Raw genomic sequence first — 22,028 nt, forward strand, 5'->3', positions numbered from 1 at the left:
TAAGTATGTATGGCAAATAGATGTGTATTGATAAAAAATAAACTACAATACCCATGTTTGTCGTAATGAAAGAACATGTCCCCCAGTAACTGTAGGACTCACTGGTAATTTTTGAACAACACTGGAGGTCTATGACACAGAGGAAAAAGACACATGAAATACCTCTACTAGTGCACTACTAATTCATTGATAGTTTTGGTATTATCATTAGATTTGTTGACAGTCAGAAAAATATAAAATATCACCAGATATTATCCATTAAGTACAAGCTGAGTACTTTGCTGACAGTGACATTGCCTGTAGTAGACAATACACACATTTCCTCTTCGCTTTCCAAAGATTTCCTGTTCCTGTTTAGCCCTCTCTCTCTCTCTGCCTGATAATTCACCCCTCACATAAATTTCTGTACATATGAACATGCTTGGGCAATTGTATTTCCAGTTATCTAACTTTCAACTGTTACTACAACAATGGTCCGGTTGTGCACACGTGCGCTCACACACACACACACACACACACACACACACACACACTCACAAAATGATCATTATGGGGACAGTTCAGTGGAGCTGTGGATCAGTGCTCAGCTGCTTGAGACAGAATTAGAGTGGCAAACAGCTGAGCTTCTCTGGGTCACTATCACGTGACCTGTCCCACCCACAAGGCCAAAGGGACCCACGTTTAGAGTTACCATGTCCAATTTCCAACATAGCTGTGTGTGTGTGTGTGTGTGAGAGAATCTGTCTTCCTGTGTGTTATATCTGTTCCAGCAGTTGAGTTGTAAAAGGAAATTTCTCTTCCCGTCTCTGCCAGTAAACTTGCTCTCCAACCTGCTGATAGCCGCACCTTTTTGTTCGCCTGTCATTAGCACCCACTCTGCCCTTTGTCCCGCTGCTTGCCTTAGTGACCTGCTTAGGGCCGCATGGCTACATTGGGAGGTGTTCCTGACGTAACAAGAGACCACATCTGGGGGCTTCGACTCGGCAGTGAGAATGTATCAAACAGCCTACCTTATCTATGATGTAAAGAAAATCCCCTGCAGCACATTTGGGATTGTTTAGATGTATTGTTTCCAAGCCTGCAAAATAACAGCGTGGCTTTTTTTTCACAGTCAGTCAGCAAAGCAGGTAAGGGAGAAAGAGCTGAGCACTGCAGTAGCCATTACTCCTCACCTGATGAAAGGTATTGTAAAAAGCATCCAGCTCTACTGCAATTTTTGGCAAAAATCTAACTCATGGTTCTCTCAGATGATAGTCCACTTATGGCCACTTTGTCTCCATTAATAAGAAGGACTGCAATCACCAACTATTGTAAGGTTGGCGTAATGACGTTGTTGGTGTTCAAAATCCTCTTTTTTGTTAAAACTGCTTTGTAATCATAGCCATGTGATTATGGTCCAATAAAATGAAATTGCAAAGGAAAGTTACAGCTTGAGCTGTGAACGGCCACCTTCTGAAACATGGCTAACACATGTCAAACATGTGCCGGTGTGTGTATGTGTGTGTGTGTGTGTGTGTGTGTGTGTGGTGCAGGGCGCAAAGCAGAAAGAGTGTGTCCTGCAGGGCCTTGAATGTTTACAGCAGAGTAACATGAGGAGTCGACCAGCGTATCCCGCCTCCTCCACAACTCTAAATGCAGAGCCACAGCTGTGTTCCTATGTTTGAGGGACTGGGGAGCAAAATAGGGTTTTAAGGGAAAAAGTTAAATGAGCCCCTGGAAAGAAACAATATAAAATGGATGTGTATTAAAATATCAGATATTGATACATTACAGGTAAAGAAATGTACCTACTTCTTAGTCAAAGATTTGAGGCCAATGTGGAGGTCATTTACTGCTTTCCATGCATGTGTGCAGGCTATGTGTGTGTGTGTGTGTGTGTGTGTGTGTGTGTGTGTGTGTGTGTGTGTGTGTGTGTGTGTGTGTGTGTGTGTGTAAGGGGGATGGGGTACTACACGACAAGAATTAGGTAATATTGACATGGTTGTTTCAACTCCACCCTCCCAACGCCACTAAGATCAATGTACCAGATCAATAAAAGTCATTGACAATAACTGAACTTCTCATGTGATCAGTGAAGAAGAAAATTCCACAATTTTTCAGTAGCATGTGTTCCACATGCTTATTCATCACACTGAAGGTCTACAATAAATAAATAAAAAAACATGCATTCACACTTGCACACATGCAGAAATTCATGCGCCAGCACACCACACAGACACACACACACACACCACACACACACACACACACACACCACACACACACACACACACACACACACAGCAACAGGGGGAAACAGTCTTTTCTTTCTGTCTTTTCTGACACTGCATGATTGGTCACTTTTTCCCTCTCTCTCTCTCTCTTCCTGCTGAAATAGTTTTAACAAAAGAGAGGGAGAAGGAGGAGGGGGAGGGGTGGCGTGGTTGGGGGAGGGGATGTACGTGCTGCTCTGTTGTCACTGGGCGAGGGAGAGCGAGAGGGGGGAGGGAGCGGGAAGCTGGAGGGCGAGCAAGGAGTGTAGGAGAGGATAGGGTCCCAGAAGAGAGCACAAGCCTCTCACATACACACAAACACACAACCTCACACATAAACATTTACATTGGCTCCTCTGTTGTACTTTGTGGAATAGTGGATTACTTTCCTAACTGAACCACTCATCGAGCAAATCCAGGTATGATCAGGTCAGTAATCATACACTCACTTGTTGAAAGATATTTAGCTTTTATCTCCTTTCAGCAGTAATGACAATGTTTCTGCTGCTTCTTGCACATTCCTATCATTTTCAATTCTTTCTATTCTCTCTTTTTGTGTGAGATGCCCTCCTTTATGTACTGCTTACTCAATTGTACTGTTATAGTTTATCCTCTTTATTAATCTGTGTATGCCATTCTCACTAGTTTGTCCTCTATGTGCCAAACCAGGTTACATGTCACACAGCACTCCCCTCCTCGTTCTTCAGTTTTCTCCCTCATGTATTCCATGGGATACTATATAGCTTCCTTTCTCTGCAGAGAGTACAAAGTTACTTTTGCTGTTGTATATTGCAGTGTTTTGTCTTCAACCGTGGGTGGCTTCAAATAATTAGAAACTTGTCTCTGCTTGGCCATGTGGTGCTGTGGTCTGATAGGTCTCTGTCAGGGCATTTAGCATTCAAACTCTGTCTCGATCGGTCGCTCATACACATGCATGCACATAAACTGAAGAAAGTAAAAGTCAACGCATGAGGAACTCATTTTGAGTCAATATTAGTTGCCTTCTGCAAGTATTTCCCAAAAGTTATGTTCAAAATAGTCTTTAAAACAAGAATACTGAATTCAACATATGACACATGCAAGCAAATTAGTTTTTTTATTATTTGTACTTATACAATGTATCCCTACAATCTTGCGGTGGCTGCAATCAAAATAAACATCCTCATCTTATTCACTGTGTCTTCTGGCTCTGACACTGGCATATGTGTGTGCTATTCAGGTGGCAGTGTGTCAGCGCGTTGTTGAACTGTGAAATGAACCATGGAGGGCTCCAGCAGGCCAGTCACTAGCCGAGCCAACAGCTACACAACCACCAGCAGCAAGAGAAGCAGTAGTCCGGGGAGGCCCCGCAGCATGCAGCTGGGCCCTCACTAGCACCAAGGGGTCCCGGTCCTCTCCTCTTTACCCGAGGCCAGGGCTGCAGAATGCTCAGTCCTGTCACCCCATACAGTAAGTCTGCACTGCTTTTATTTATTTTTTAAATTTGTGTATAGAGGATTTATGTCGTTACGGTGAAGTCTAACGATAAGTCTCTCATATTGTACATGAACAATGTGACATAGTATTAATTTGAATCTGTTTTTCTGTATGTCTTCTTTTGGCTCGTCTTTTGTCCATGACTCATCTCCTGTGGCTCAGTAGAGGGAAGTGAGGGGCTGGGGGGTCTCTAAGAAGTCATTTTGAGAAGGAAGATATGCTAATGGACTTAACAGCTGAGTCTCCAGGCTTGCATTGAGGAATTTCACAGAAAGTGTTCAGTCGCGTTTTTTTCAGCCCCTCCATGGGAATTTAGTATAGTAACAACTTGTTTAGACAGACAGCAACTTAAGCACCACTGCCTATCTATTCTAAGGAGCAGCATGAACAAAAGCTGTTTCTTTTAGAATGGAAGATATCCAAAATGTTGGTTATATTTATTTTTAAACAATGATAGCACCATCACATTGTGAGATTCTGGAGGCACCCTTACTTATCTTTATTTAAGGAAAAAATAACTTATGTTTCAATGTATGAGCCTATGATGATGGTGTTTTGTGCTGAAACACACATAAAAACAACATAGCAACATTTTATTTCCAGTTTTACTAGATTGGACAGATATGTTTTTATATGTGCAACATTAGTATGTAAAAACAGATGAAATCACAAAAATCTCTGTGACGCATCACAGTACAGGCCTCACTTGTATATGTGCTAATCATGAAAGGTTGCTATCCAGGCAGATGAATATGCTTATATTGATTGACTAGGCTATTGATTAGGCCAAGCTTAAAAGGATTACAAGGCTAACCTGATTGGAATTATGCAACAGGGATTTACTTCTAGGTTATAATATTCTAAAAAGCTACACAGATGCACATAGATAAACAACGAAAAACGTCTAGGGAGACGGAGGGAGTTTTATGAGCAGACAAAAGTTTAAGTAACATACGTCTGTCACATTCTTCCCTCAAAAAGACTCACAGCATCTCGTTAGATTTGTTCCCACAGAAACATCAACTACACACAATATTATGATGACAACCTAAATACTTTGATCAAATATCACAGACTAGCACATTTCTTGTCCATCTGCGCGTACACACACACACACACACACACACACACACACACACACACACACACACACACACACACAAACAAACAAACAAGTAAACATACAATCACAATCACCCACCACCTCATTACGGGCTCTGACCATAATGATTATTAGAAGTTTTAGCCCTTTTAAGCTGGCAGTTACCAGGGTGACGCTATAATGTGAATGAAAGCCAGGTCATTAGTAACCTGGTGTCACCAGCTTCTCATTAGTTCTGTATAGAGGGACAAATAAACATCACCCTTCGCCTCCTCCACCTCCCCCCCACCCCCATACACACACACACACACACACACACACAAACACACACACACACACATTAGTCCTCCATAGTAATCATAAAGGCTTGTTAAGTAAATTGTAGCACACCTTAGATCCTCATTATGTGTTATAGTAAAGACCCATGCTGATGGCAATAAAATGACAGAGAAAGAGCAAAGTGAAGGGCAGATGGAGGGGACGTGAGGAGGGACTGGTCAGCTGCAGCCTGATATATGAGTGGACACAATAAGCAAAGAGGGGCCAGGCCAGCTTCTGCCACATGTGTGTGTGAGCTAAAGGAGTGGGGGAGGGGGAAACTGACCACACAGGCTTGGACACACAGTCCTGTCTTTGCTTCAGCATAGAGAGAGAAGGAGGGAGGTCTTGTTAGGACAAATCTGATTTAAAAATAAAATGACTGGAAAAGGAGGATAAAAATGAATTAAACTAAACCAGTTTCTCAGTTGGGCTTCAAGTTAAATCTGTGTGGTTGGATGTGTCTGTTTGACCAAGAAAAGCCATATTCTGACTTTAATTGTCATGTGATTTGTAGTTAGAAATGACTTGTAGGTTAGATATGTGTAAACATGAATCAGATATGGTACAGTAGTTGTTTGGCTGACAGCAGTGTGACCTAATGGACTGTGTGGGCCTGATGAAAAGGGGGAAGGGGAAAAAGGAGCGAGAGGGAGGGTTTTCTCCTCAGCAGATTGTTCTTCACACTGGCTTTAAACTATGATCATTGCTTACCAAACAATATAACCCTAATTTATTTTGTAAGCAAGGCATACAGAAATAGCTGTGTCATGTGTGTGCAGTGTGTAGATTGTCCATTGCTACAGGAATACTGACATTCTCCATGTATATTAATATCCCATTTCTCTTCTGATGTGTTCTATATTGATCTTACAAGCAGTGGTGTAAATTAATTAATACAAATTGCTCAATAATGTGCAAACAGCTGATAGGGTCATTCATCTGCACTGTACGTGCATGTTCTTTCACTCTGTTCCTTTACCCTTAGAGTTCACAGTGTGTGATAAGCGAATAGAGAGGATATGTGCTTTGTAAATAGATCTCAGGTTAGATTCCTGACATTCCAGCAGCCTGACTCATCCCATAGATGACCAAGAGCTCCTCTGCTGGTTGGCTAGCTGAAGCTAAACAAAGCATCCAAAGCACAGCATAGGAGTTTGTTTGAGTCTGTGTGTGCAGCTTGGTTTGTGTATTTCTAGATGTCTGCCCATCCTCAGGAAATGTAAGTCTTTGTTTATTGTAAGTGGAGTAAAAGCCCTCCTCATCTAGTCAACCAACCGGTGAGCAAAACCTCCTCTAATGCCTCACAACCCCCAAATCCCCATTCCAGTCAACACCTCCCCCACACGTACTTTCATCTAATTAACCCCTAATTACTCATCGTGACCATGCAGTGGACCACGAGTCAGGCTAACCTCCACTGACACAAAGAAAACACCCATGACTTGCATAATTGAATGAGAAAATCATTTGATGAATTTGTTACATATCCTATCAATATCTTATCTCATTAAGTAGTGATGGTTAGCGAACTAAAACTGATTTTAGTGGAGGTTGTTGACACCTTGATATAGAGTTGAAAAATTACACTCAGCGCATCTCTTTATTGAATGGATCAGGCAGGCTCCTGTTTACAAGCACCCTAGTCCCTGATACACACACACACACACACACACCACACACACACACACACACACACACACACACACACACACACACACTTCATATTTTGCTGTTCGGTAAACCCTTGGGCTATGTAGCATCCATGCATAGGTCTTGATAAGGAGAAGAGCTAGGTGACTGGGATGTGTCTGCATGATTGGTCTGCTTGGGATATTAGTATTTCCCTCAAACCTTGTTTTGTTTGATCCCCTCTTGCCTCAACACGTCCCACGCTCTAACAGGCCATCTCCTCTTCTGATGTTATCTTGCTCTTCTCAATAATGCTACACAAATTGGTTATTTTTCATCTAACAAAGCCATTTTGAAGGGTAAACATTCTTTTCATCACAACTTTTAGTGGTCTATGTGAAGAAGTGAATGTGAGAGTACATAACTCAACTACATTTAGATTCAGAATAAATGCATTTTAGCAAACGTTCACTTCACTATGTGATTCAAGCTTCACTCATTACATACTCCAGTATCAAAGCTGTCAGGCAGCTAGCAGACAAGCGATGTGGCTGCTCAGATTATCATTCAGAGCTATTGCGGTGGACAAACAGTTCCATCTTTTAGTTAGTAACTTTTGGGTAATGAACAGAGACTTGAGTTTGGTTTATCCATCTCCATCAAAGTATCACCTCATCTAAGCTAAATGTCAGGTTTCTAAGTTATCTGCAAAGATACAAATGAGTAGGCATTCTCATTAATTTCAATAAGAAAGAAAATCCCACCCGCAAAGGACTCTGGCTTGAAAAGGTAGGGTACACAGTGTTTTTTAAAGACATGAGCTAACATGTCAACTGTATCTCTGTATGTGAAAGTGGCATTTCAATAAAGTGTGTTATTAAATTCATGGTGCCTGATCACTAAACATTAGAAGTTTACAACTCTGTACAGAAATGAACAGTTGGAGCCCACATAGAATTAAAAATAACTTGGAGTAACATAGGCGCACATTCAAAACAGTGTACTGTAGCATGGCATACATATTTCTTTTAATACAAACCAACTGGTCTTTTATGTTGCTGTTTCTATGTTTTTAATCATACCTGTGAGGGTCCCCTTCATCTGATGTGTCCAGTAGACAAACAAAGACAAAGAGGAAACACTGGTGCTTGTCAACAGTATGATAATCACAATGATTAAGAAAAGCTGTCATAGTACCAAGCCGGCTTAGTACTCATCTTTGTCTCTTGGTAAGCCAAGCAAGGACAGGAATGAAGGGGTGTTTCCAGGCCCCGAGCCAACATGAGGTGCTAAATTAGGGTTAAGTATTCCCTCACTAAGAGGGATGACACTCTTAATACGCAAACCCTGTTCCCTAACATACTCACTTTAACACATATGTCCGATGTTACAGCACTCGTGAAAAGTGAGAGGTTACAGGACTGTTGTACAAATCAGCAATGTAACGTTGGCGGTTAGTGGTTAGCGTTAGCATAGCAAGTTAAGGGTTTTTAAAAAGTTTCAATTAAGAACATGGTTGCAAGTATATATGTACAGGACTGTGTAGAGGAAAAAACAAGACTCTCCTAATTTTTAAATCAATTATTTAAGCCGAAAATACTAACATTTTTTGGAACTCTCAGGTCAATCTGGCAGCTGTTGTTGCCTGTTGCGCAATGTATATGGATACCCATCGGTTTCAAGTGAACTCGCGTCTTCCCTTGGTTTTAAGGGCTGTGCACCCTTTCGTCTTACCCCTAGCCCTCGATAAAAATGAGTATTGGGACAGCCCTTACTCTTGCATGAACGCACAAAACTAAGGGGAAGGGGTTAAGGGAAAGTAAGACAGAGAAATTAGATTCAGCCTAAGACTATCTTTTTGTGTGCAAAGAGTGACATTTTGAAAGAACTTTTGCTACAAGGAATATAATGTGGACATAACTAAATGTATAATATTGGTCAGCTGATAAAGAGAGCAGTTACAGTAGTTTTCCTCATTTTGAGATGTCTCAGTAATTTTACCAATTAGTGTTTTATTATTGTGGTATTTCCTTTAATAAGTAGATCCACTGTATGTACTTATATCTAGAGTTGCATCTGTCTCTATGTAAGAATTAACAGTTTTGTCCATAAAATAGATATCATTGGACATTTGACACTAGACTCATTACCAGCCTTTCTGCACAGGTCACTATTTTGTAGCCATATATTGATTTAATATATAAAATCATCATAATTTTGTGTTATTGCACACAATAATGACCAAGTGAGTAAGTACGTAAAATGTATTTGCATAGCTCTTTTCACAGACACAAAGTGCTTTACAAAGAGCATAAAACAACGTACAAGAAACAAATCATAGACGGTGAAGTGACCACCCGAGCCATGTGTTTATAAAGTGTAAAGCTCAGAATACAGTACATAATGAAATTACCAATAATACATCAAACGCAAGCTAATTTAAGTGCTACAGCCTCAAAGCTCGAACACCATGGGTCTTAAAGGAACACACCAACTTATTGGGACTTTAGTTTATTCACCGTTACCCCCAGAGTTAGACAAGTCAATACATACCCTTCTGATCTCCGTGCGTGCTGCAACTCTCCGTGACGCCCCCAGCATTAGCTTAGCCTAGCAAAGTTCCTGTAGGTAATTGGTTCCAACTAGCTACTTCTCCCAAAAAGTGACAAAATAACGCCAACATGTTGCTATTTACAGTACATGTTGTGATTGGTATGAGACACAGCCGTATTCTAACCGCATACTAACTGGGAACTATATTCTCAGAAAGGCGAAGCACTGATGCTTCTGCTACTTGGGCGCAGCACCTGAGAAACCTGGTCACAGACCAGAGAGTTTGCCTGGAGTTTGGTCAAAGTACTACTACTAGTACTACTAGTAGTAGATACTAAAAGGATATTTTACAATCATGGGTGTTCGCTGCGACAATTAACAGGGGAGACCAGTGTGATGTTTCACAGAATTCCAACCAAAAACGCTAGCCGCTGAATCTATGGCTGTACTTTCTCTGGATCCAAATACACCTGTAAAAGATTAAGAACCACCGTGTTTACTCAGAACATTTCACTGAGGATTATTATTATGAAAAAATGGAATTAGCCACACGGACCATAAAACGTGTGCTGAAGGATACGGCCATCCCATCAATAGTACAGACCGGACAAAGTGGATCCCCTGGAGCTACGGTAAGTGTCCCGTTATGTTTTCAGAGGAATAACGACTGTAACAATGGTAACGTTAATAACACTATTACCTGAATAGAATGGTCACTACTAATGCAGTTGTTCTTGGACTACATTTATCCCCTGTAAATGTTATTTTGTCACTTATTGGGACCAGTAGCTAGTTGGAACCAGTTACCTGCAGGATCTTTGCTAGGCTAAGCTAATGTTGGGGGCATCACGAGAAGGGTATGGATTGACTTGTCTAACTCTGGGGGATATGGTGGATAACCCTTGTGTTGTCTTCCCGTCAAAATTGAAAATCAACACTTTTGTTGACACTTTTTATTGATGTTTTTAACTTTTTCTTAGGTTTTTTGTAATTTTTTTGACATTTAACACTTTGTAACACTAACTTATCAACTTTAGTTTTACAGTTATATTTGGAATTTATGGTCAATAAACCTAGATTTTTGGAATTTATACCTAATGTTTGAGTTAGAAAAGCAAAAATTAGTTATTATTTAGAATAAAATTAAAGGAATGTATGTTGATGGATAATCACAGACTGGAATACTGTATGTCAACTTTTACTCAATACTATTTTTTTTTTTATATGCTATAAAATTGAATAAGACACCCGAAAATTCATGAAAGTAGAGATTTGTACTTGCCAAAGAGCGTTGTGTAGAATCAATCATGTTATTTTGGGAAATTACAATTGGGTACTCAAGAAGAACATTGATATAGAAAAACGGCTCAGACTCCCTTTAAAAAAGCAATACATATAGCATGTATAGAGACAACATATTTTCAAATGCAAACCTGTAAACTGTGTTTAATTTAACCAAAACTAGAGTTGTGATGGTTTGAAAAGTGGAAAGAAGACCCAAAACGGCTTTTCATAGTTTTATTTTGTTTCTGTCGACTTTGAATGAAGTGTATTTTACAATGCTAAAATGACAGTGGGTTTAGCAAACAATCGTGGATGTTTTTATGTTTAAAAAAAGGATCTTACACTTTAACAGAGAGTTCGAACTCCTTAGAAATTCTTTCCATAATGTTGGCAGACACTTAAAAGATTAATCTGAGCCTGTCAGTGGCAAGAACTAATACTTTTGTGAAGGTAAATAAATATAAGCTGGACAGTTGCCCTAACTTACATTGTAGCTTGTGTTTGCCTTCTTGCTTAATACTGGACACATTTCAAAGATTGTTGTTCTCATCAGTCACTTAGACACAAAAACATAGGAAAGTAGGGTTAAAAAAGGTTGAAAAAAATGGTAGTTACTAAGCAAACCAGAATAATGGATTAGAGCACACAAGACTTATAGGAGTGGCACTGCTCTGTGACAATCTGACAGTCGTGTACAAGAATTAAAGAAGCATCACTACTGAAGAGTTTTCTCCTTGTGTTGGCTTTAAGCCTTTAACTTTGATGGGGGCTTAATTCCAAGGCAATGCAACACAACTAATACAGAGGATTGCACAGTCAGGTTCCCGCAAACATGGCAGAAACTACTTCACCCTTACTCATCATCTCTCTCTCTTAGGTCAAATATGCTAAATTTGCTGTCTGCCACACACATCCACCTTAAAGGAACACAGTGACTTATTCAGACTTTAGCTTAACCCTCATGTTGTCCTCTGGTCAAATTGGTGGGTTTAGCGCTAGCAACTTGAGAGCTGTTTCTGGTTGAACAGAAAGATTTTAAATAGCATTGTGCCGGACAATATCATCTTCCATTGTGATGGCTGACCGACATCACGATGGAGAGCCACTATTGTGATGCCACGCCCCCCACCCTGTCAGACACACATTAATCCTAGTTGAGGGCACTGGCCGGAATTTGACAACTGCATCAGTCTCAAACTAGCAAAGACACTTGCGTCAGGCTTTGCGCTGAGCTGTGCAGGGTGCAAGATAGGGCCCCTTAAATGGGAGCTACTCTTTCCCCTTACATGCAACCTATTTGTGAAAAAGACAATCGCTTTGAGCAGACTGGATTGGCTGTAGTCCCCAACCCCACCCGGTAACAATATCATTGTCCATTGTGATGTTTTACTGTAAACATCATCAACTGCCAATTTAGGGGACATCCCCCAACCCTAGTCCCAAAGGGGTGACGGGATCCTTTCCATGATGTTGTCAGACGCATAGAATATTTGTTTCACCGCTGCCGACTTAAGTGATCTTGTTTAACACTGGATTCACTTCAAAGACTGTTGTTCCTATCAGTCACTTGGACACAAAAACATGGGAAAATAGGGTCCACATTGAAAAAATGGTAGTTAGCCTTTAACCCATCCAGACCCTCCAGTTTACTCTTCCATCATCTGATCTGAATGATCCTCAGTTTTAACATTCCTCCTCTGCATTTTGATGAGGATTCCAGCATTTATCAGATCCCTCGGTACCTAAAATCGGGTTTCCTTTACCTTTTCATTGTTGTAGGTTACATTCAGCCTCCTTTGCTCGTCAAGTGCAAGGTCAATCGGAGATTTACCTAAGGTTTTCAGCATAATTTGACTGACGACTTTTCATGCTTGGTTACAGTCTGACTCATTGAAAAAAGCAGGCAGCAATAGCAGTACAGCCGCTGACTGTTAGCACAGCCACATAGTCAATCTTTTCTTCCATACCAGTCTGTTTGAAACGATCGGACAATTTTTGAGAAATTCCTCAACATTGTGATATCGGCGCACGTCATATGCATTTATATATTTTATAGTTATTTTATGTTCACTTTGGTGGTGCAGAGGTAGATGTTCTTATCTGTGTAGTACTTAGGTCTGTTTGCAATACATATTTGTATACAAACACATGGTGTGTTGTATAAAACACATGGTGTGTTGTATATTTGTTTCAGTTATCACTGTTTTGAATGACATTGATGTTCAGAAAAACATTTTAACAAAAATCTCTTTATTGCCCAATAAATTAAACATAACAGGCAAAAACATTACATAAAATATATTATGTAAAAGAACCATTATCAACTATTAGAACCTTAACTTACATGTCACACACATAAAGAGGCACTCAAATGTGTAAAACTAAAAAAAAGACATTCAAGACCACAAACAAACAAATTAACTACAGCTATTCTGATATTCCACACCAGTCTGATGCCTGCTGGCCAGTAACCCTTCCCTCACATTTCATCAGTGTCCCATATCATAACCAACTACAATATACAAGTGCATGAACAGGAATTAATTACAAATGATTACAATAATGCAGTACCAGTGCAATAATGAATGGGTACAACATGACCACATGATTTAAGAAACTTGTGTCGAAAGTGGATCAGCTGCTTTGTCCTCCTGTGTCCCTGTGTGATACAGGGCGGTATATGTAAAGCACGTAGAAATGTTTGTTAATTTGTTTGTTTGTGGTCTTGTGTGTCTTTTTTTAGTTTTACACATTTGAGTGCCATTTTATGTGTGTGACATGTAAGTTATGGTTCTAATAGTAGTAGATAATAGTTCTGAAATATAATATATTTCATGTAATGTTTTTGCCTGTTATGTTTAATTTATTGGGCAATAAAGACTGATTTTTGTTAACATGTTTTTCTGAACATTAATGACATTCAAAAAAAAAATAATTCATTGACACAGACAGAGACGGCATCTTGGAAGTTTGTGATCAATGCTGTTTGGTGATGTAACCAAGTGGTGTCCCATTTTATAGAGGATGTGTTTTCACCCCTAGCCCTTACCACTTGGTTTCAAAGGGTAGGGGTAAGATGGAGAAAGGAGATTTAGCCTTTGGGTGAAGTGCTTTACTGGGTCATGATATGCAGTAATTTTGATTCTAACCTCAGTGTACAGAAGTATCTCTCATATTCCTTCCTGTTGAGCATTTTTTTGTGCTGCTATGTTTACCCAGGTATGAATGTGTGCTGGTGGTGATATAAGATTTTTTTTTGCTCTGTGCCTTTAATGTTTTTGTTCCCGGGATAAGCACCATGACCAGTCAGAATAGGGATTTCCTCAAATCCGGGGTGGAGCTTGTGCTGGTCTAGAGCGCTGCGATCCCTGGATTGGATGAGTGGGATTATTGGGCTGAAGGATCATTTCATTTAGGGATCAACATGTGGACCATTTGAGGCCCATCTGGTGGTCCTGGTGGACATGTGACACAACCTGCCATAATCCACATGTAGACAGTTCCAGACCAGACGTATGAGTGAGTAAGTGTGTATGTGTAAACACATACCACTGCTGCAATTATTTCCTGATTCTTTGCATTTCTCCAAATAAAATCTTCATAAACAGACTGGGCCAAAAATGTAGAATATCTAGATGAATAGGGGCTTGAATAGAGCTGAAACAATTTGTTGATTACTAGATGGGGAGAAAATTTATAAGCAATTATTTTTAACATTCTCATTTTTAAGCAAAAATACCAAACATTTTCTGGTTCCAGAACTGAAACAGTTTATTTATTCGTTCTGAATCGTCGCAATATGGGGGTCACGCTTGGCCCTAACTTCACAACTGCAAGTTCCACTTGGTAACCTTTAGTTATATGTCATTCACATCAAACAGTGTGCAAATCAGTCACAATATGGAGGGTGTAAATGAAACGCAGGATCTGGAAGACCTATCTGCGGTTTCCAGGTCAAGTACAATGGCAACAGAGAGAGAGTTGTGTATAAGATGAGGACAGCGTGTGTCAGTGTTGCTCCACTGTTGGTTATGTGATGGAAACACATGCTAACGCACATTCAATGGCATCAGCTAGATGTGCCAATCACTGGGATGGTAAATGTGTTGGTACTTTGAATGTGTAAATATAGCCAAGGTGGAACTAACTGAAACACTCCTCCTTATGCACAAGTTGTAAAAGGGTTTGTTCAGTTTAATACAGAAATGTTTAAAGTGTTCCTTATTTTTATTATAATAATAGTATACCAAAGTTGCCTCAGTCCCCAGCAAGAGGATTTGACATTTGCCTGACTGCGTAAAATAAATTAAAAGAAATGTATTCTTATGCATTTGTTTTTTATTTTTCCACTATACAGGACTCACATCAAACCGTGACTCCTAAACCAGGGTATAAACCAAATCTTAACTTTTCTATACCATTACATCTCTATCTGGTTCCACATAATATTTAATTGTAAATTGAATATCTTTTGGTTTCAGACTGGTCTTTAAGTTTCACTGGTCATCTTCCACTATTTTCTCTAGTTCTATTGAGAAAACAATGTATCAGCCAAAAGAATTACAAGCAGATTAATCAACAATGAAAATAATTGTTAGATGCAACCCTAGTCTTAAATTAAACTGTAACTCACAAAACAATCACAACACGATGCACATGGTTGCAAGACTATCATTTATGGTATATAATGTTATCTTTCAGAAAGATAGAAACATTCCCCAAAATGAAAAGATTATTTTCGAAAAGAAAGATTGAATATAGAAAATTTGTTCAAGTCATTGCGTATTTTTTAGCATATTTTTTATTGTGCACCACTAAGATGACAGTTTGTTAATAACTGCAGTCTGATCCATTGAAGGCAAAATGCCAGACAGCACTAAGGACAGTTACTAAGGAGAGATACATTTATGCCCTAATATTGCAAGAGAACATATCCCAATATTGGTGCCAATTAATTGATAATACATTAAAAACTTATACTGACATAGGAATTATTTGTCCCCCTTGTTGGTGAAACTGAGGCAGTAACTACGTCCACGGTCCAGTGCTGTTGTAGGGAATCCCCTCTGGCTAAGGCCTGGGTTCAGGACAGTTAAATAATACTCTGCAATGCCTGGAATGTCAGCCTAATGCCCGTTCAAAAAGACAAGGCCCGCAAAAGCCAATCAAGCCCACGACCACTAAACAAGCGGATTACTCTCTTTGTGTAAATGTGCATGTATGATCACACATGGGACATGAAAATAAAAAAATTGTATTGCTCAAACAAGCGGTGCACTTGCAACAGTGTTAGATAGATGTACCGATCCAGTCTCTCTATGTAGTATGATGAAAAACTACTCCGATCCCCCTTCCAAACACTGAACCCCCTACCTCCTATTCCCCCTGTCCAACAGACCCCCGAGGTTTGGACCGAATTAGATCACATGCTCAGTGGGGGTGGCTTTGTGGACTAAGAAAGTCACAGAGAGACAACAATGGCCCTAATGTGAGAGTGGCAAAGGCAGAGGGCAGCGTGTGGGCTGATAGAAGCTTATCACCGTGGAGACCAGGCTGGGGGCTATGTTGCCGGCTTCACATAAAGATTAGAACAGTTGTCCCCTGCCTGGATGAAACTGTGTTTAAGAGCACAGGGTAAGCATTGACTATTCTGGAAAAGGGTCAGCTAGCCAATGTGATTAAGAGGGCAGGTATTCATGAAGCTGCCAGACTCTTAGCATGCTTATGAGTTGAAAGACACAGGAGGCAAAATACCTCAAATATCTGGTCAAGACAAAATGTCTACTCATGATACAACATCTGATACATCCCTTCACAACTGTGTGGACTCATCCAGCTTTGGTCTTGTTTCTGTCAGGTCTGTTGAAGATGCACTGGTCCCCGGAGCACGCCGCCCCCTTATCTCAGTGGCCTGAGCAGCACCTAGATGTCACCTCTACTACCTCACCGCCGTCTGCCCACAAACACGACCCTTATGCTACGGCTGGTCGCCGTAGCTATGCCCCTGCAGGTTACCCTTGGGCAAGTGATGACATATCAGCCCTTACTGCTTCTTCTCTCCTCAAACGCTATGCTGAGAAGTACTCAGGCTTGGAGCTGTCTTATGATCGCCCTCCTACAGGGGCCTACTCAGAACCTGGAGCATTCCTGAAAACTGAATCTGAGCCATGGGCATTGGGTCAGGGCATGGAGTGTTATCCTGGACTGGAGGCATTAACTGGCACCAAGGTGGGCTCTGCATCTGTGGGCATCCCAACCACAGGAAGTGTGACAGTAGTGAGCAGTAACTTGGCCTCTGAGCCAGGCTACAGTGGCGCTGGCTCCTGCAGTGCCCCGTCATCTCAGGAATACCCTCCTGCCTACAACAGCACCTACCTGTCCTCAGGATACTGCCCTCAGCCCAGCGCAGCACTTCCCCCTGCCCCTCTACACTCCTTGCAGGCCGCACCCACTCTGGTGCCCAGCTACAGCGCCAGCACTCCTGTCTACAACTACCCTCCAGGGTGCTACCCCCAAACAAGCCTGTCTTCTGGATACAGCCACCCCAGTGCCTCCTACCTGCCCCCTGGGATTAGTGCCCCCACTCCTCTGGCCCCTAGACCCACCATGGTGGGGGGCAATTACAGCTACCCATCTCACAGCCTTGGAGGGAGCTCCGAGGGAGGAGTGCCACTGAAACGCAAGGCCTTTGAGATGGCAGATGAAGGACAGGAGGGAGGAGAGGTGGACGGATCACGCTACAGAAAGTATGGCAACGGCCATGGAAACAGTCACAGCAAAGGTCACGGCAATGGCTACGATATGAGCAGCTCAACCTCAGACCCACAGTCCTACAAACCTGGAAAGCGCATGATGTCACCCCCTTATGGCGGGGCAGGGGACTACAGCCCACCATCAGGCCAAGCAGGAGAGAGTGTGTCAGGGGAGCACAACTTTCCTCAACAACAAAGAATGTCTATGAAGTTACCTGCATCACACACACGATCTGAGGACCCCACTGCAGGGCGCTGACAACACTGGTTGGCATTTGAGAGGATTCTCTTACTCTTTGAAACCAACCAGAGTTCTTAATACAAACAGATTAAGGCAACAAAAAAGGTTTAATTTTAGTAGAAAACAACAAGAGGGCACAAGACTGGTATTTCTTGTGCATCCTTAACATTTTCATTATTCATGTTTTTCCAAAGATTCAAAGGGGCATTTTACCCTGTAAGGTTGAGGTAAGTCTTAGGGGTGAGGTAAGAATTCTCTACATAGATAGCGTTAAGACAGTCTAAACGTATGACTGTCTGTTTCTCTCAGGATCCTATTTATTTTCTTTCTGCTACTGCGGCAGCAGCACTGCAACGTTGCTGTTTTAGAAGTTGGTGTAATTATTTTTGGCCATTATGTATGTAAAAGGCCTTTGACTGCAATACGTTCTACCACACCACAAAAATCATTACCGACCAAAAAGTAAGGAGAGCAACAACTGAAATGGTGAGATTGCCATACTACTTCAGCACAATCACTGCTACTTTACACAGCTTACTCACCGGCTAGGTGTGGCCTCGAGAAATGGATGTTTCCCTGCTCATCCCTTGCTTTCCCCAACTTTTACTCATTCTTGACTTTGTTCAGTTTCCTTTACCCCTCCTTTTCATGTTTCATGTGAACAACTTTTGTTTTTGTCCAGTGTATACAAGCTGCTTATCAAATGACTACATTATATATACTGTACATGAAGCCGCCCTTTGGAATTGTTTTGAGAAAAACTGGGAAAATAATGTAAGATTTTAAGTTCATTTAAAAATGTATTTAGCATTTACACAATGACAACATTTGAGTATTTGCAGATCATCTTCAAAGCGTGTTGTTTACTTGCAGATTTTTACTGATCCTGAAACTAACATGTATATTTTCTCAAGAATTTGCGAATAATGGTGCAGCTTACACCTATAAAAGTCAAACTATTACAATGAATAATGACTATACAGATCTACAAAACAAACAACCAAGCTTAGGTCTGCATACTGCTAAAATTAATTTAGAGCAGACAATTTAAAGTCGCATTAGCCTGTTTGTTACTTCTGTTTGGATGCACAGCCCAGACTGAGAGGCATGCAGGTCTCAGTAGAGGATAAATGCTTCTGAGTGACTGCCCCAAACAACTTTTGCTCAACATTACATTCTTAAAGATCTACCCGCTTGTGTGCTATAGGATTGACTAGTATTTTTTTTTATATGCATACTCTTTACTTTTGGCTCTCAAAAGGATGATTTACAGTTGTGTTATTGAATACTCAGGAAGAATATTGTTACCTCAGAACGATAAAATAAGAATGTATGTTATTGTCTAGGTTGTTGGTAAGGAGCTTTATGGAGCAAAATGAAAATGGAGCCATGGCTTTCATTAAGAGCAAAACATACTCTGAACACTTCAGGGAAACAATGAACTTACAAGGCCTTTGATACTAACAGTAGAAAATGTCCACACACACACACACACACACACACACACACACACACACACACACACACACACACACACACACACACACACACACACACACACACACAACAGCTTCTTAGCTCTGAGAAATTTAAACTTGAGGTTTTTGTACCAAGGCCTGAAATGTTGAATGTAATTCAGATTTTTTTTTTTAAAGGACAATACATGCCATTTTGTACATCAATGATGTTTTTAGATATATAAAACATATTTTCTTCATGTATAGATGTAATTCATTTATAGGTTTTGGTGGAGAAATGAATGACATGTTAAGTGTTAGTGTAGTTAGCAGTGGGAAAACGTTATTTGTGGACAAACTGTCAAAATAAAGCACTCCTGTTAAACAACTTTTAAAAATATCAGCATACACATACAGTATTACGTTATATGCTCTATAATGAGTATGTTTATTAAATGTCTTAATAAAGTGTCCTATCGCAATTTTCCTATATCAGTATTCAAAAACAGCTTCACACAGTGTCACAAGTCAATCAGCTTGATTTGAGCTTTAACATGAATTGACACCATGAAGGGAGAAGTTAAATATTTACTAAGTATGTGCACTGTCAGAAAATATGTACAGTTAAATCTTTTTTTTCACCGAGTTGCAGCTTTGTTGCTCCACTTTGCCATCCCTTTAGAAGTTGTGCCATACACATTTTTTTGTTGCAAAAAGCTTTAAATAAAGCCAAACGCTTACCTAAAAGCATGGCCAGAGAGTTGATCCCCTTTAATAGTAAGATTTAGACTGAAATGCAGCTTCAGATTTAGTCTGAAATTCAATGTGATGAAAAAGTATTTACATTTGGAAATACAAGCAAATTTATAAAATTGAACTTTCTGAACAAAAAAAATCATCACACAAATATTTAGCTTCAAAATATGATGGAGAAAGAAAATAGATAAATAAAAAGGTGTTATGCAAATAATTATGTATTCTTACCCCCAGATTTTAAAGTTATTTAAGCGCTTAGCTACAACAATTGAATGCTCTTCAATGCCACAAAACAAATTTGTTCTTTGTTACCTACACACTTCAACAAACAACAGAATGTTTTTTGATGTTACTCTGATTCATTGAAGTGGAGTTGAATTTGTACAACTGATGGAAAATGGCATTTCAGTGTTAGCTTTGTGATTCAGTTGTACTTTTATTGTATCTTGTACATTCTCTGTAACCATTTCTACCTCATTTTAAAGGCATTGTACATGGAAATCATGTCGTTTCACATGCCAGTTTAAGGAGCAATGTTTCTAATTCTTGACCTGTTATAGTCTACCTCACTAAAGACTGTTATGTCATGGAAATGAAGATATCACACCAAAAAATGATTTTGTCTTTTTGTCTATGACTATTGAAGGTTTATCATTCACTTATATATACTAATGATTTATATTTACAAATGTATCCAGGGTTCAATGCTACGATTTGTTTTCACTTTTTTTTACACCAGATGAAGTAAAGTAGTAAATTACATTTTTTACTGGCTCCTATACAACTTTGTTTTTCTCGAGAAAAAAAGGAAACAAAGTTTGAAGAAAAAAAAAAACATCAAAAAATCATTAGAAGTGTAACAAAAAAAACTACTTAAAAAAGCATCAAGCGCCAAAGCAATTCCTGATTGTCCAATGGCACATTTAAATCAAATTATTATGATACGATGATGCTTCTAAACGGGCCGGTGGGTTGTTATATTTACTTGCCCAACATGGCGTTTTACTTGCCCGGGGCCATCGGGCAATCCTGAACCCTGAAGTCCAATTTCATATTGCAGCATGATAATAACATATTGCTACCTTTACCCAGTATTGTAACATCTATATGACACTGACCAAACTGTTTGCCGTACCCTAAATGTCCTGTCAACAAAGGCATTATTTTGTTTTTAGTTGGATTTTGTTCCACTATTTGCATTTACTTTGCTTCATTCAACCAGTGTTGATCCTAAGGTACAAATGTTGATGGCTAATTTCAAATCTTGGTAATGCTATTTTACTGGTCCATATGTTCATCACAATTTCCCAAAAAATTTTCTATGGAGTTATTTGGCACTAATTATATTCAGATGGTACAATTAATTTTATTAATTAATCTAGAGTATTCTAGTAAATAGACAGTGGATCAGCTGTGTCCATTGAAAACAGCATGTAGTTTTCTTTTTAGCATCTCACATCACACTTTCAGGCACCATGACCATTACGGTCAGAAACGTGCCAGAATATGAACAAAAAGGTTGTTGTCGACGGGCTTATCTGCTAGTGTTAGCTATCGAATGTTACCTTGAAACCATCCAGCAAACAGACAGTACCGTAGGGATGTTATCTGAAACCGGCGATTTAACATCACCGCTCATTTTACACACAGTTTAACAAAACAAAATGCAGAGTGAACATTACCAGCTACATTTTCCATGTTTGTTTAGAGCGGTATGCACTCACGCTAACTTTGAAAACGGTTTCAAAACAGTAGCTAACGTTAAAACAGCGTGTTGGGCGAATACAGCGTCTCCTGCAACGGGGAGGCAGAGGGACCGCAGCGTTCGCTAATGTTAGCTTCTTGTCTCATCTGGGGTCTGATAAACAGTAAATTCAACAAATTCAGTGTCCACAATGCTATTTTCCAATAAACTGTAGAGGCGGGAATGCAGATTTCATGGTGTGGCTTTTGTTGCTGTTTGTCCCTTTGCCCAAGTCTTACCTACTGCATCTTTAAGGGAGGAGACAAGAGGCTTAGCAAAAGGTGGTTGGATGAATGCCTGCAGCCAGTCCCATGAATATGGTTTGAGGTTTGTTTAAGATGCAGGGACTTAAGGTGGTGGATGATAATGACCATTATAGTAAAAAAATAAGATTTATATAAAACGGTTTCGGGCAAAAAGGGTTTTGCTGTGATATACTTTGACGTTGCAGCAAGGTTACA

The 22,028-nt window shown here is 40.0% G+C and overlaps 1 protein-coding gene across 2 annotated transcripts; it reads left to right on the forward strand.

Moving 5' to 3' along the window:
* The first annotated feature begins 2,478 nt into the window (after nt 1–2,478).
* On the forward strand, nt 2,479–20,431 carry si:dkey-195m11.8 (fidgetin). 2 transcript variants are annotated; one of them, XM_032514259.1, is made up of 3 exons: nt 2,479–2,681; nt 3,472–3,701; nt 16,475–20,431. In XM_032514259.1, exons 2-3 carry the CDS (start codon nt 3,677–3,679, stop codon nt 17,626–17,628), a joined length of 1,179 nt encoding a protein of 392 aa, XP_032370150.1. In that variant the 5' UTR covers nt 2,479–2,681; nt 3,472–3,676; the 3' UTR covers nt 17,629–20,431. The 2 variants fall into 2 exon arrangements, with proteins under 2 accessions (XP_032370150.1, XP_032370151.1); XM_032514260.1 differs by having other exon boundaries at nt 2,497–2,671.
* The last annotated feature ends 1,597 nt before the right edge of the window (nt 20,432–22,028 follow it).

The sequence above is a fragment of the Etheostoma spectabile genome, chromosome 4 (genome assembly GCF_008692095.1).
Source record: "Etheostoma spectabile isolate EspeVRDwgs_2016 chromosome 4, UIUC_Espe_1.0, whole genome shotgun sequence".
Lineage (NCBI taxonomy): Eukaryota > Metazoa > Chordata > Actinopteri > Perciformes > Percidae > Etheostoma > Etheostoma spectabile.